We start from the raw sequence: 14,648 nt of genomic DNA on the forward strand, positions 1-14,648 counted from the left end.
CCTACGATTCGCAGGCGACATAGTTCTTATAACAGACAACTTAAACGAGATTAGAACTATGCTTACTGAGTTAGATGCCACCTGTAAGAAAGTTGGTTTAAACATAAATTTTGGAAAGACGCAATACATGACAAACCTAGTACCAAGCGAAAATCCAGCAGTCGACTTCAACGAAATAGCATTGGTCCATAAATATAAATACTTAGGGCATGAAATCCGAATTGTCAGGGACTGTAAAACTGCCGAACTACAAAGAAGAATCACCTTAGCATGGGCAGCATATGGAGCTCTATCGGACAACGGATTTTCAAGAGTAACATGCCAAATTATCGAAAAAGAAGACGTTCGATCAATGTGTGCTTCCAGTCATGACTTACGGCGGCGCCGAATCACTATCGTTAACTAGGCCACAGCAACCAAACTTAGAGTGGCCCAAAGAAAAATGGAAGTCACTACTTGGACTGACTCTTAGAGACAGGGTTAGAAACGAGGAGACCTGAAGAAGGACAGGCGTCACAGATGTCATAGAGCGTATAGCATGGTTGGGGTGTAATTGGGCGGGCCATGTAGCCAGAATGAAGCACAGTAGGTGGACCCAAAAAATTACAGTGTGTAGACCACAGGCAGAGAGAAGGAGAGGTAGACCACTAACACGATGGACAGACAACGTCAAAAGGGTTGCTGGGAATTGATTGCAGGAAGCCCAAGACCGACAGAACTGGAAGAAATTAGGGGAGGCATATGTTCAACTTTTGATGCAAAAGCCTGGATGATGATGCTGATAGCATAAGTAAAACTTTGGAATATCAGGTACTACATATGTACGGGTGTAAACTATTCAATGGCTGCAGCCGTACATTCAAACTTAATAAAACCTATGCTACATAAGATATACTCACCTTAACTAGTCCAAATTGGCCTAAATGATACCCATGGTCACTGGTATATATAATATATGTATTGTCCAACTCCCCAATATCCTCAAGCTCCTGGACGACTCTTTGTACAGCAGCGTCGACAGATTGTAACGTTTGAAGACGTTTAGTCATCAAGAGATCAGTAAATTCTCGATGGATGGGTTGCATATGTTTTGTAAATTGTAAAATCCATTGTTTGTCTGGGTTAGGAGCATGGTCATAACTTGGCGTACTACAAAGTTAAGAAATTGGTTATAAACAACAGTATCAGAAAAAGTGAGAGAATGTACACTAAGCAGCAAAATTAACGCACCACCTTAAAAATAGGACATTTTTGATGTCACGTATTTCCAGGGCCGCCGCGAGAAAAAAATTTAGGGGGCGTCAAAATCTTTAAGTCGCTTTTCTATTCTAGAAATGAATGAAACAACAAGAAAAATTTATATTTTAATAATCATATATATATATATATATATATATATATATATATATATATATATATATATATAATACAAAAAAAGATTAATAGGTAAATAAAAACTGTAATCTCCTTCGATCTTGACCAAATTTATCAAAAATATCTTAAGCTGTAATTATCCTGGGGGGGGGGAGGGTCGGCGTACCCTCCCTGACCCCTTGCCGGCAGGCCAGCGTATTTCCTAAACCTGTTGTCCGATTTGAGTATTTTTTTTAGTGTGTTATAGCTCATTTCTTTAAGAATATCGGTGTAATAATATTTTTGCTATACTCCGTCTCACCTTAACTTTTTTATTATCCAACATAAGAGAAAATTAATCAAAAAAACAAGATACTAAAAAAAACCAGAAAGAAAGCCTAAGGCTACAATTGAATTTTAATTTCAATATTATATATGCTAGCAGGCCCGGCATGCCCGGACGGCACCGGCCGTCGGGCCGGTGCGCCTTTTGCCTTCGTTAGTATCTATCCATAAAAAAAATGAAACTGGAAAATTTTTTTTTTGAACCTTTACACAAAAGATGATGCAGCTACCATTCCCCTAAAAATGTTTTTACATGCCTCAGTAATGAGAATCCTACATAATGAAGCCAGTCGGTACAACAAAAGACATCTTGTATCAGACATCAGATAATAAAACAGCTTAGCTACGACAGACGGCGCCCTCGAAGACCATTTTTACGATTCGGGCGCCTTTTGTAGGTATCAATAACCGCTGTTTTTTTTTATATAAAAAAATAGCTTGGATGCAACGAGCGGCGCCCTCGAAGACAATTTTTTCGATTCAGGCGCCTTTGGTAGGTATCAATCTTCGCTGATTATATTTTAATAAATAGCTTAGATGCAACGAGCGGCGCCCTCAAAGAAAATTTTTATCGACGCCCTCGAAGACATATAGGTATCAATTTCCGCTGTTTCTAGTATAATAGAAATAGCGGATATTTATACCTACAAAAAGCGCCCAAATTGTAAAAATGGTCTTCGAGGTCACTGCGCCTTGCATCTAAGCTATTTGATTATCTGATATCTGATATAAAGAGTGTTACATCCCACAATTGGCCTAAATTATACAGGTGTATTTTTCTGCGCTCCATAACTACGGTATACATACTGGATTGTTGCGCCCCAGAATCCTAAATAATGAAGCCAGACAATGAACAAAATACAACTTGTCAACATGTATCAGGTATCAGATAATCAAATAGCTTAGATGCGATGCGGGCCGCCCTCGAAGACCATTTTTGCGATTCAGGCGCCTTTCATAGGTATCAATCCCCGCTGATTCTATTTTAATAAATACCTTAGTTGCAACGAACGGCGCCCTCGAAGACAATTTTTACTTCTAAATTATACATATGTATAAGATTGTTGCGCCCTAGAGTGCTACATCATAAGACCAGTGGGTATCACAAAATTCAACTCGTTCAACTCATATCAGGCATTCTTTATCTAATCTACTACCTTTAAAGCTAATCTGATACCTGATACGAGTTGAATTGTTGAATTTTGTTGTACCCTTCTTACTCTAATACAATTTGTCCTCGCAGATATTCATGCCGCTTATTCCACCAGTATGGTTGTTTCCTTTCATACCTCCCATTTGACTTCACATAAGCCAACTGCGATGTTCACATCCTCACATCTCGGACCAATCAAGCCAAAAGCATTCATAAAAACCCCCTCATTTAAAAGTCTCTTTAGATCGATATTTCTATCTTCCTGTTTCTTCCTTTTGCTCGTTATTTCAAAACTCACATACTTATGTAATCTGAGCGATTCTTCTTCCAAAACAGTCTAGCTTATGACCCTGTTTAGAAGTGACGTTGAAACTAGTGAGATGTTCAGAAAGAATTCACTATTATCTCTCACAAACGTAGGTGCTCTACCGTCATTTAGCAAAGTAATCTCCGTGGCGTGGATCCATTCTGATAGGTTTTTCCATGTCCCATCAGATCTCCTGTTTAATGATTCTTTGTCGAGAGACCAACTTTACATTGGACTCCTGAAAGAGGATCACGTCACAACTTTCTCTTCGTGCAAGTGTTTCTGCAACGTCGTGAGCGGTCCTCGCCCTTTCCACATTTATTTGAAGAAACTTCATATTAGATGGTTTTGGTCTGATTCCTGGTCCTAAGTGCTTTCATCCACCCTTTCTTCGTCCCTTGTGGCAGGGTCTCTTTTGAGGCCCCGCTTTTCCAGGATCAGTTTTTTATACTCCGAGAACTGTAAGCTGTTGGCTCTGTGTTTTGTTTTTTCCCTTGCAGTCGGTTTTACTATGCCCGAATTGCAGGTATATGAGGCAGAGCTGAGGCACATGCAGACTCTCTCGTATCTTGCACGACTTCCGGCCAATGGGTATATGTTCTCTTTACAGTGTCTTCTTGGCTGCGATTCTGACTGTAACGGTTGTATTGCCTTCTCCATTTTCCCATAGAGACGAGTTTGACGTCGTTAGGCTTCCTGCTGCCGGCCGGTATACCTCCGAACCATCCTCAGGATTTCTTTCTTTGTGACATATCCGTCTATATAAAATATCTTCAGCCGGTCCTGATAGCTCCGGACATCTTCTATTGTGTTTCCCTCCGTGCGGGCCACGATAGTCTTCTTCAGGTGCTCGGCTTATGTTCTTTTTCTGCCACACAACTTCGTTGAGGTCCCCGCCCCTAGTCTTCTTAGCGGTTTTGACGCTAATCCCCTCCTTCCTCCTGTCTGCGCTACCCTTGATTAGCAACTCGGCGTAGGATTTTCCACCTCCCTTCAAATTCACTCCTGTGTCCCCGCGTTCGTACTCCTCAGTGAGAGGTGGAAGTCCATACCCATGGAGACTACTTTCAGGATCTGCCTGATGTTCCTACCTCTATAGCCTCCCATTATTAAGAGTAATGGGGGCTATGATAATATAATTACTCTGATCTCCAGTGTCTCCATGTCTTCCCTCAATTTCAAAAGAATTGCCAGTAGTCTCTTATCCCCGTCACCCATTTCTCTACAGGAACCATGAAAATAGTCTGACGATTTCCCCTGTTCTCTTCCTCCTGACCCTTACTTGTAATTGTGGTTATAGTATTAAGTTAAAGGTACTTCACCTCTCCTGGGCTGTATGTACCTCCTTCACATACTACCGGTTTTTCCCTTATCAGGTCGTGGTACCTTTTCCCCTCACCGGAAAGTCTTGGCTCCATGACCACTACTAAGTCGCCTGCAGATTTATTCCCTCTTCCCGGTTTGGCGACTGCATATAGATATTTTCTTCCCATTCGACTTTATAATGTCGTTTATTTTTTCAAAGCCTCTTTCACCTGAGTTCGGGACCGTTGCGATCATTTCTATCTCTCTTTTACTAAGTTTTTCGGGGAAGAACTTTCGAAGTCCATCGGTGTGGACACGCTTGCCGTCTCCTTAGTCCTTCCTTCCTCGCCGGTTTTCTCCACTTTCTATCTCGTTTCTCAATGCTGCCGAGGGTGACTTGTCTGAAAGTGCTCTCCATGTCTTCGGTGACACTCTTAAGGTTTCTACATCATTCTTGATCTCGACCTTCGTGTTTGTATGGTCAGACATTAGTCTCACTAAATTATTTTGTAACTCTGGTTTCCCCATTGCTCTTACGATAGTCTTATGTCGGAGTTCTCCTCCTTCTCTCTGGGTCTTTTTTCCCCAAGTGAGGAGCTCCTTTGCAAGGCTTTCTTTCCTGTAAGATCCGTTTTGGTCAAGTCCCTACCTCTGACCGGATATCTTCTAACCGAAGACCCTCTTCTTCCGAAGATTAAAGTTTCCTCCTTCTTCTTTTCATCTTTGCTAAGTACTTGTCCTTTGTTCCCTTCACTATGATGTAGATGTAGTTGATGATGTTCCATATCATATTCATTCATAGTTTGTTCCAGATGCACCACCACTGAGGACTCACTCCAATGTCTCCGGACTAAAACGGATACTGGGAAACTGAAGCTATATTTTTGAGGCATCTTAATATCATTTACTATTTCCAATAAAAATAGTAAATTCTTCATGGAGTTAAATTAAAATTAAACTTAAAAAAGTTCACGAGTAATATTGATTTACTTTGCATAAAAAGTTTGATGTAAAATCTTAGGAGAGGGGTCTGGCGCCTTTGTTTAGAGATTAGGTTGGCGCCTTTTTTAGAATTTGGGTTGGCGCCTTTTTCATGAGCCAGTCCGGCCCTGTATGCTAGAATATTCCACAGGGTGTTCCGAACTTTAAGGAAAAAACACGGAATGATTGTTACATCCGGTATACAATGACATTTACCTGTCTAGCAACAGTATTATTAAATCAATATTCTGCAAAAATAATGCTATAACATACTAAAAAAAATCACTCAAATCGGACAACAGGTTTAGGAAATACGAAACATCAAAAATGTCCCATTCTTAAGGTGTTGCGTTAATTTTGATGCTTAGTGTAGTGTACCAACATTATAGGTCAAGAACTCATAAAAATACTTATTATGTTCTGAAGAAAAATTTATACCGTCAAAGGTTTTTATTTAGGTTATAGTAGGTACTCGATAATTTTGAGTACTCGAAAAATAGGGTTGTGTTAACTCCTGACCTCTATATTGCTTAGGCAATAGATCTTTTAATGACTGTAGCTAAGAAACGTTTAGACAGTATAGTTTAATGTTCAAAATTCCTTTCCTCGGCTGCCCTCTTCAAATTATCAACTCTCAATATCGCTTAGCATTGGTTCTCATTTAGTCTATCCACCTTTTCCTTGGTCTATTTACTGGTCGACGTTTCACCACAGTTCCACTATGCGTTTTACTAGGTATGTATCTCTGTTGTTATCCATTCTTATAAGGTGATTTGCCCAGTCTAGCGCAATCTTTGTATTTTTTCATCCTTTGCTATAGATAGAGGGCTCTGTGTAAGATTGAAAACTTGTGGTAACTCCACCTATCATTGTCGCAAATGGGTGCCAATATTCATCTCAATAGGGACAGGATAGAAATTCGTCTGCAAGAAAATCTTTTGTAAAAATGAAAAACAATTTACTACATACCATAAAAACCTTAGAGTAGAACTGAAAGTTAGAGCTTTGAGATGTTAGGTGTGTTCAATACTACAATATGGACTTGAAAGCTGGACAGTGAAGCAAGAACACATAAATAAGTTAGTCATTTGAAATGTGGTATTACAGAATGATGCTTAGAATAGCATGGACAGAGAAGACAGAAAACGAACAGGGCAATATTGCGAGAAGAGAAATGAACAAATAATACGAAATAATCAACACAACAAACATAAGAAAGTTAAAATATCTTGGGTACTTGAAGAGACACGATATAAAATGCTAAGACTAATAATACAGGGAAAAATAAGAGGAAGCAGGAGTATAGAAAGAAGGAGAGTGTCATGATTGAAAAATGGACTGGCATTGGGACTGGTTTAAATGCAGCTTCAGAGAATTGTCAGAGCAGCGGTAGATAAAAGATAATATTCAACATCCGATTGTGAGACGACACTTAAAGAAGAAAAATCCTTCTTATATTTCTTTTTAAGAGTATTAATAACGTTTTTTGTTCATGATCCATGCTTCTGCGCCATATGTGGCTATTGATCATAATATGATGGTTTTATATATTTTGAACTTTAATTCCTTATGGATCTAAACATCTACGACAGATAGAAGTATGCTCTGTTAGCATTATTCTCCTCCGTATTTCCTACTCCTCGCTGCTGTCTATAGTCCATAGTTATCTGTACTTTTATACAGTGCTAGTCAAAAGTCCGTACCCCCCCTCGTATCTTTTGAACGGTTATACATATAATAGTGAAATTTGGAGGGAGGAAATAAACGGACCTACGCTTCTTAACTAGTCATGACAGGTGACGTAATAGTGACAGATGACTTTACAGCGCCACTGTGACAGATCATTTTAAATGGGACCTTATGGCAAGTGACACCTCATTTGAAAGGTATTGATAATACCTATTCAGTCATACTAATTTTTTTGGGTTTAATTTGATTTTGATTTTGGTGAATAAATGAAATAAATATAACTTTGTAGTTTCGCATTTAATTATTAAAAATTCAAATGTCCGCCCATGGTTATTTTGTCAAAAAAGTTGACATTTTTCAGCTCTCTAGTAGTTTTTACGTCAACGTCAACCTTTTTGACAAGTAACCATAGGCGGAGGTTTGAATTTTTATTAATTAAATGCGAAACTACAATTTTATATTATTTCATTTATTCATACAAATGAGTTTAAACTCAAACAAAATTAGTATAGCTGAATGGGTATTTTCAATACCTATCAAACGAGGTATCGCTTACCATAGGGTACCATTCAAAATTATCTGTCACAGTGGCGCTGTAAAGTCATCTGTCACTTTTACGTCACCTGTCATGACTAGTTAAGAAGCATACGTCAGTTCATTTCCTTCCTCCAAATTTCACTATTATAAGTATAACCGTTCAAAAGTTACGAGGGGGGTACGGACTTTTGACTAGCACTGTATATGTGAGCTGTTTGACAACTTTAATATTAGCGGCGTCCAATTTTACAAGTTCCTTATTAATATTAGGGCTTTAGTTTTATCTACGTTGACGGCTAAAACTATTTCTTTCGTATCGTATTACTTATTTGCGCAATTTTAAATTACGTTATTATCTGAGTCAAAGATTACAATAAAAGGCTTCTTTATGTTTATTTAAATTAAATGAAACTTACTGGTGTGTTGTTACATTGAAAAATAAGTGAGAAAACTGAGGTGCTGAATCTTCAGGACCATGAGGTGCTGGAAACGACATCATCAACATCACTGGCTTATTGTGGTACTGTTTCTTAGAATGTCTTAAGAAGGTTATGGAATCATTTGCTATCAAATCCGAATAATAATCCTAGAAGAGAAATTTAAAGAAAAATGGTTTAACCCTTAACCACTGACATGCGGTTTGCCATGCCTCGCCGAAAATATATTTTGTTGTAAAACTTGTTATATAAAAGATTCCTTCGAACACCATCTGTGTATCTTCAAGTGGTGTGTAATTGTACTAGGGCTTACAATACCGGAATTCCGGGATCCCGAATACCGGGATCCCTGACGATTTTTGTCCAGTATTCGATACCGGTATTTATAATAAAAATACCGGTATTTCGGTATTAGCTTAATTCAGTGCTGTTTTTGTAACAATATAAGGTTCCGGTACGCAATGGTTCCGGTACGCAATGTTCCTGGGGGTCTGGGGATTGTTCATAAGAGGGGTCCGCCCCCGGGAAAACTTTTTAAATTTATTCTCAATAATGGCGTTTTAAAGCTATTTGGGAGCAAGGGAAGAATTCAGGCATTTGTCTATAATTTTGTCGATTTTTTTATTTTTTGTCCCAAGAGGTGCCGGTACGGCGTACCGGCGCGTACCGTCACAAAAACAGCACTGGCTTAATTTATAAAAAGTGAATTGATGCACAACAAACTTTCTTCTAAGATATTTTTTGCTATTACAAGAAATTATTTTTGAAGATTAACAACCAATATCACTGTAAAAAATATTTATTAAACACGTTTAATACACATAGAAGTCAAGTATAGCGCTTTCTAAAAGCGTGAATGTCGTTAATTTAAGGCGAAGGGTTATATCAGCTTCTACAACCAAATTATTAAATCTCGTCTATACAAATACGTAAAATGAGTTATACAAAAAATTCTTAAATATTTAAAATTAGACTACTTTATTTTATAAATTAGCCGTAAGATTTATTAATCGGAATTATTTTTACATTTTCAGATCTATTTTTCATTTTTTTGTGTATTGTGGTGTATAAATTAGGCTCACTTATTGTCTGAATGATTAATAATAATTGAAAATATATACCGGTCTAAATACAGAGTAATCTACAATCAAATATTTTTTAAAGTAAGTTAATCTTTCTATTAATATATTTTAAAGTTAAATTAATTTACAAATAATAGCAAATTTCATGAGTACAAGTACTATCCTATTATATGCAAAATTTATCCTAGAAATTAAATATGTAGTTTTTCTATTTGCACATTTTTTGTATCTATCTATTCCTACTCTCTATGTAATGTCAGTGGCGTGCTGGCCAAATAAATGAATCGGTGCAATCACCGAGAGGCCGCGGCCTCTTGAGGCCGGCCAGATAGGTTTTTTTTACAAAAATTTTTGTAAAATAGTTTTTGTAACAAAAAAAATATTTTTTAATTTTTCATTTAATTTCTAATTTAATCTTGTATAACATTTCAAAACAATTTAAATTTTTTTAAAGGTAAAATACAGTTAAATAAATACCGTAAGTAAATGAATAAGACTATATTATACATAAGTAGATTGCTACAGATAATATTTATTTTCATACATTTAAGTATATTTATGGTTTTCAAATTTCCTTAAAATATGTATGTACTCTGCAGAATAAAGAATTATGGGAAGTATTGAAAAACGATTTGATCAAGACAAATCGTTTTATGATGTCAAAATATTTATATTTCATTTATTAACATTAATATTAATAGTACAACTTGCGCAATTTGCAAAAGGTGGTTTAAAAGGTTTTTTTAAAATTCAATTTAAACTGTTTTTTTATTGCATTAACACGTTTGTAGAAAAAAACTATTAAAATTTGTTAGTATATATGTTACAGTTCAAGTTGATTCTCAGTTAGAGTTGACTCCAACTAGTTCCAACTGAAACGAGCAGTAAAAGTTGATTTTAAAAATTTAAATCAACTTTTACTAGTTGGAGTTGACTCTTCCTGGATCGATTCAGTAAATGTTGATTATACCAGAATCTCAAGTGCATTTTTGATGAGTGTGCGTTTCTTTGTTTTGACCGTTTCAATTACGTATTAGTATAGTCTGTAACGTCGCCCCCGTTAGGTAAATTATTCTGATTCGATTTTTTGCACAAACGTACTTAAAGAAATACATCCGTATAACAATCCTTATAACAAATACACAGGATGTCACGCGGTACCGCGGTCGAAAAATTGTTTAACCAAGTTTTGTTAACCAAATTCACAAAAATAATTTTTATCTACTCTATCTCATATTATGTAAAATGTAAAGGTTTTATTGTGTGAAAATTGTAAATATAGATAGCAGTACATGAAGAGTTTAAAGTGTGTCTGAAGTAACAATTTATTTTAAATGCGTTTTACTTTTTCGCACTGTTTTTTAGCACACTTTCATATAATTAAACATCCTTAACTTTCGCCTTCGGGAGGAAATCAGACACGCCCTTGCAACGGCAACTGAAATGCTCACAAAACAGCGACCACGGAAGCAAAGATGGATGACAGAGGAAATATTGGATTTAATGGATGAAAGAAGAAAATGCAAACAGCACAAAGCAATGTACAGAGCATTAAATAGAACCATTAAATAAAAAATAAAAATTGCAAAAGAAAAATGGATAACAGAACAATGTGAAGAAATCGAAAACTTATATAAAAAACATGATGACTTCCATCTGTATAAGAAACTCAAAGAATTCACAGGCACGACATACTCACAAGGACCAAATAATCTAATCAACGCAGAAGGCAAACTGATTTCAAGCCCTGAAGAACAAATAAACATGTGGGAAGACTATATAAAGGAACTCGTCTATGACATCAGAGAACCTCCTACATTAAATACCGAAAACGACGAAGGTCTTCCAATACTGAAGTCCGAACTGGAATATGCTCTACGTCAACTAAAAAACAACAAATATGTAGGAAAAGATGAAATACCAGCTGAGCTATTGTAGTTAATCAACGAGGGAAACTTCTTCTTGGACTATTTAATAATGTTTAGAATACAGGGACTATCCCTAAAATATGGCTTGGATCAGTCTTCATACCACTGCCTAAAAAGAAGAACGCCAAATTATGCCAGGACTTCCGCCTTATAAGTATATTAAATAACATTCTGAAGCTTTTCTTGCGTATCATACAGAACAGAATATATTATAAAAAATGTGATGAGGTCACCGGTCAAGAACAATTTGGCTTCAGGAAAGGTATGGGGACACGAGAAGCAATATTCTGTCTTCAAACTCTGGCACAAAGATACAAAGATCAGCAAGCAGACCTTTTTATCTGTTTCATAGATTTTGAGAAAGCGTTCGATAGGGTGAAGCACAAGACCTTGATAGAAAGATTGAACGACATCGGAGTCGACAAAAGAGATTCTAAAATTATAGAGGCTATTTATTGGAATCAGACAGCAATCATAAAGACCAATGGTAATACGTCAAGGCCAATTGAAATACAACGAGGTGTTAGACAGGGTTGTGTGCTATCACCCATACTTTTAACGTCTACTCTGAGGTAATAATTGCGAACTCTTTATCGCACCCTTCAGAAGGAATCAGGATAAACGGTCAGAGAGTAAATAACATCAGCTATGCAGATGACACAGTATTAATGACTGATTCGGACCATAGGCTGCAGATACTGTTGGATAGGGTTACTGAGAGTTGTGAAAAAATGGGGATGAAGATCAATACTGCGAAAACCAAAGTTATAAGAATATCAAGGAACAAAAATTTAGCTCTTCCAATAAATATGTGAAACACCAACAGCTTGAATACGTAAGCCAGTACAAATATCTTGGTTGCTGAGCGAGAATAGAGGTAGCCCGACAGGGGTTTATCAAAATGAAAAGCTTATTTTGTAACAGTATCATTAATATCAGCCTTAGATGTCGTTTTCTGCATTGCTTTGTGTGGTCAATACTTTTGTATGGAACGGAGGCCTGGACACAACACAACACTGATGAACAAGTTGGACGCCTTTGAACTCTGGCTTTATAGAAGAGACTTGAAAATACCTTGGACAACCCACACCACCAACGAATATGTTCTCGAGGAGAATAGGTACAGATAGGGAACTGCTAAAAATCATTAAAGTCGGAAAAGTTAGCTACCTGGGACACATAATGAGAAACGAAAAGTACCGCCTCACGCAACTGATCATCCAGGGTAAGATTGAAGGAAAACGGGTCGCGGTAGGCGCCAGATTTCATGGATTAGAAATATCAGAGACTGGACCGGCCTTGATTCAACATCTTTGTTTAGAGCTGCATTGGACAGAGACAGATTTGCCAGTGTAGTCGCTAACCTCCACTAAAGGAGAAAGCACCACAAGAAGAAGAACTTTCGCCTTGTCATGGTGATGATATGTGAGCAATAAATTACAAAAAAAGTTTTGACACTTTTGTGGTTTGACAGAAGTTTGAATTTTTAAATGTCAAAATGGTGCAATGATGCATCTCACTCGAACTCACATTTATAGCTGCGTCAATACGCTCCTAGCGCTCATTGTTAATAATTAAAAATATGTAACCGCTTAGTAATAAAATAATAAACATTTCTTCAGTATCTTGTAGGGGGTCGTTAAAATTTTATTTGGTGACTTTCGGACTTTCATAATAATAATTTTTAAGTGAGTTATTAAGCCTTGAAAATGGTCATTTTCGTATTTTGCAAATTTTAAATCGCGTATAACTCGAGAACAATAAATTTTACAGAAAAATCACAAAAGACCTCTTTTGCTCCGAATGACCCAAATGATGTAAAGAAAATTGTCGTAAATTATTTTTTTTGTGAGTTTGTTTAAAAAAATTGTTTAAACAATTTTTCGACCACAGTACCATCTGACACCCTGTGGATTCGTTATAAGGACCTCTTTTTGAGTAAGTTTGTGCAAAAAAATCGAACTGGAATAATTTACCTAACGGGGGCGACGATACAGCCTAGACTAATTTGAACATATTCAGTAACATTTAATTTCTAGAATCGGCTGTTTGTGTGAATCAGAATCAACTTTTACTAAATGGCATTGGGAAGAGTATACTTTTCCTAGTTGGAGTCTACTTTTACTAGTAAATGTTGAATATAAATCTTCGTTTTATATTTATAATCAACTTTTACTGAAACCAGCCGTTAGAGTTGACTCCAACTAGTTGGAGTCAACTCCAACTGGATAATCAACTTGAACTGTAACATATACAACAATAAAAGTAAGATGTTATTCTATAGTTGTTATGATTTACGTATTGACAGTATAGGCAGTTTTGATGTAATGTCAAGAAAAATATAAAAATGGAATGTCAGTCAAGTTCAAGTAAAAGTTTTTATAGATATTGTCCTGTAATTGAGAATGAATAAATTATAATTGTTGATATATTATAAGACGTTTGTAGAAAAAATATTATATGATATACGTGTTAAAATTACATTTTTAAGGCACTCATGTGAATTGGAGAATTCGCTTCGCTCATTCTGCAAACCTTCACATGCGTGCTGGTCCATGTGGTGAGACCGCTCCCGTCGGAAAAACATTTCTAATTCGGTTTCTCTGCGGATTCCTATTCAAAAATGTCCCCTTTAAACAAATCTGAAGGGTGCCGGACGGAATTTTTGGGCAGAAATTGTTTAAACAATTTTTTAAACAAATACATAAGATCACCTTTTATTGCTGCAAAAACTATATATTTTTAGGGTTTTTGGGTCATTCTAAATAAGAAAGGTATCTTGTGATTTTTCTCAAAAATTGACAGTTTTCGAGTTATAGGCGATTTAAAATCTAAGAAATGCGAAAATACGCATCTTCGAGGCTTAAAAACTCATATTTAAATTAGTATTTTAAAGGGTGCCAATAACTTGGATTAAAGTTTAAACATTCCTTTTCAAGATTCCGAACAGTGATCGGGTCTAACTTCAATTTAGACCGTAGTTTTTTAATTGTTAATTATGCGTGTCCATCCGGTTTTTTTGCCGGTGTAGCGCGCACTATTTTCAAAAGTCAATTATTTTCCTTCGATAAATATTTTTTCTAGATTCTTTGGGACATTCTAAATAAAATAAGTTTCTTGACATTTTTCTCAAAAGTTACTAGTTTTAAAGTTATAAGCGATTTAAAATGCGAAAATGTGTTTTTTTGTCATTTTTCGGATTTTAAATCGCTTATAACTTTAAAACTATTAACTTTTGAGAAAAATGTCAAGATACTTATTTTATTTAGAATGTCCCAAAGAATTTAGAAAAAATATTTTTCGGAGATTTTTGAAAATAGTGCGCGCCGCACCGGCAAAAAACCGGATGGACACGCATAATTAACAATTAAAAAACTACGGTCTAAATTGAAGTTAGACCCAATCACTCTTCGGAATCTTGAAAAGGAATGTTTAAACTTTAATCCAAGTTATTTACACGAGCGGGACACCCTCAAAAAAGCGCTTAGTTTTCGAGATACCGACCACGGAGGGCCGAAGGGCTAAGTTTAT

The 14,648-nt window shown here is 36.3% G+C and overlaps 1 protein-coding gene across 4 annotated transcripts in view; it reads right to left on the reverse strand.

Annotated features, from left to right (window-relative positions):
• The window catches only part of LOC126881275 (extracellular sulfatase SULF-1 homolog), a 505,200-nt gene that overhangs the window by 59,955 nt on the left and 430,597 nt on the right, over positions 1-14,648 (reverse strand). For all 4 annotated transcript variants that reach the window (XM_050645464.1, XM_050645461.1, XM_050645462.1 and 1 more), the window contains 2 exons: positions 8,087-8,256; positions 900-1,149 (listed from right to left, as the gene is read on the reverse strand). In XM_050645464.1, coding sequence (XP_050501421.1) covers positions 900-1,149; positions 8,087-8,256 — 420 coding nt within the window. The remainder of the gene's footprint in view (positions 1-899; positions 1,150-8,086; positions 8,257-14,648) is intronic.

Source organism: Diabrotica virgifera, chromosome 3 (assembly GCF_917563875.1).
Source record: "Diabrotica virgifera virgifera chromosome 3, PGI_DIABVI_V3a".
Taxonomy (NCBI): Eukaryota; Metazoa; Arthropoda; class Insecta; order Coleoptera; family Chrysomelidae; genus Diabrotica; species Diabrotica virgifera.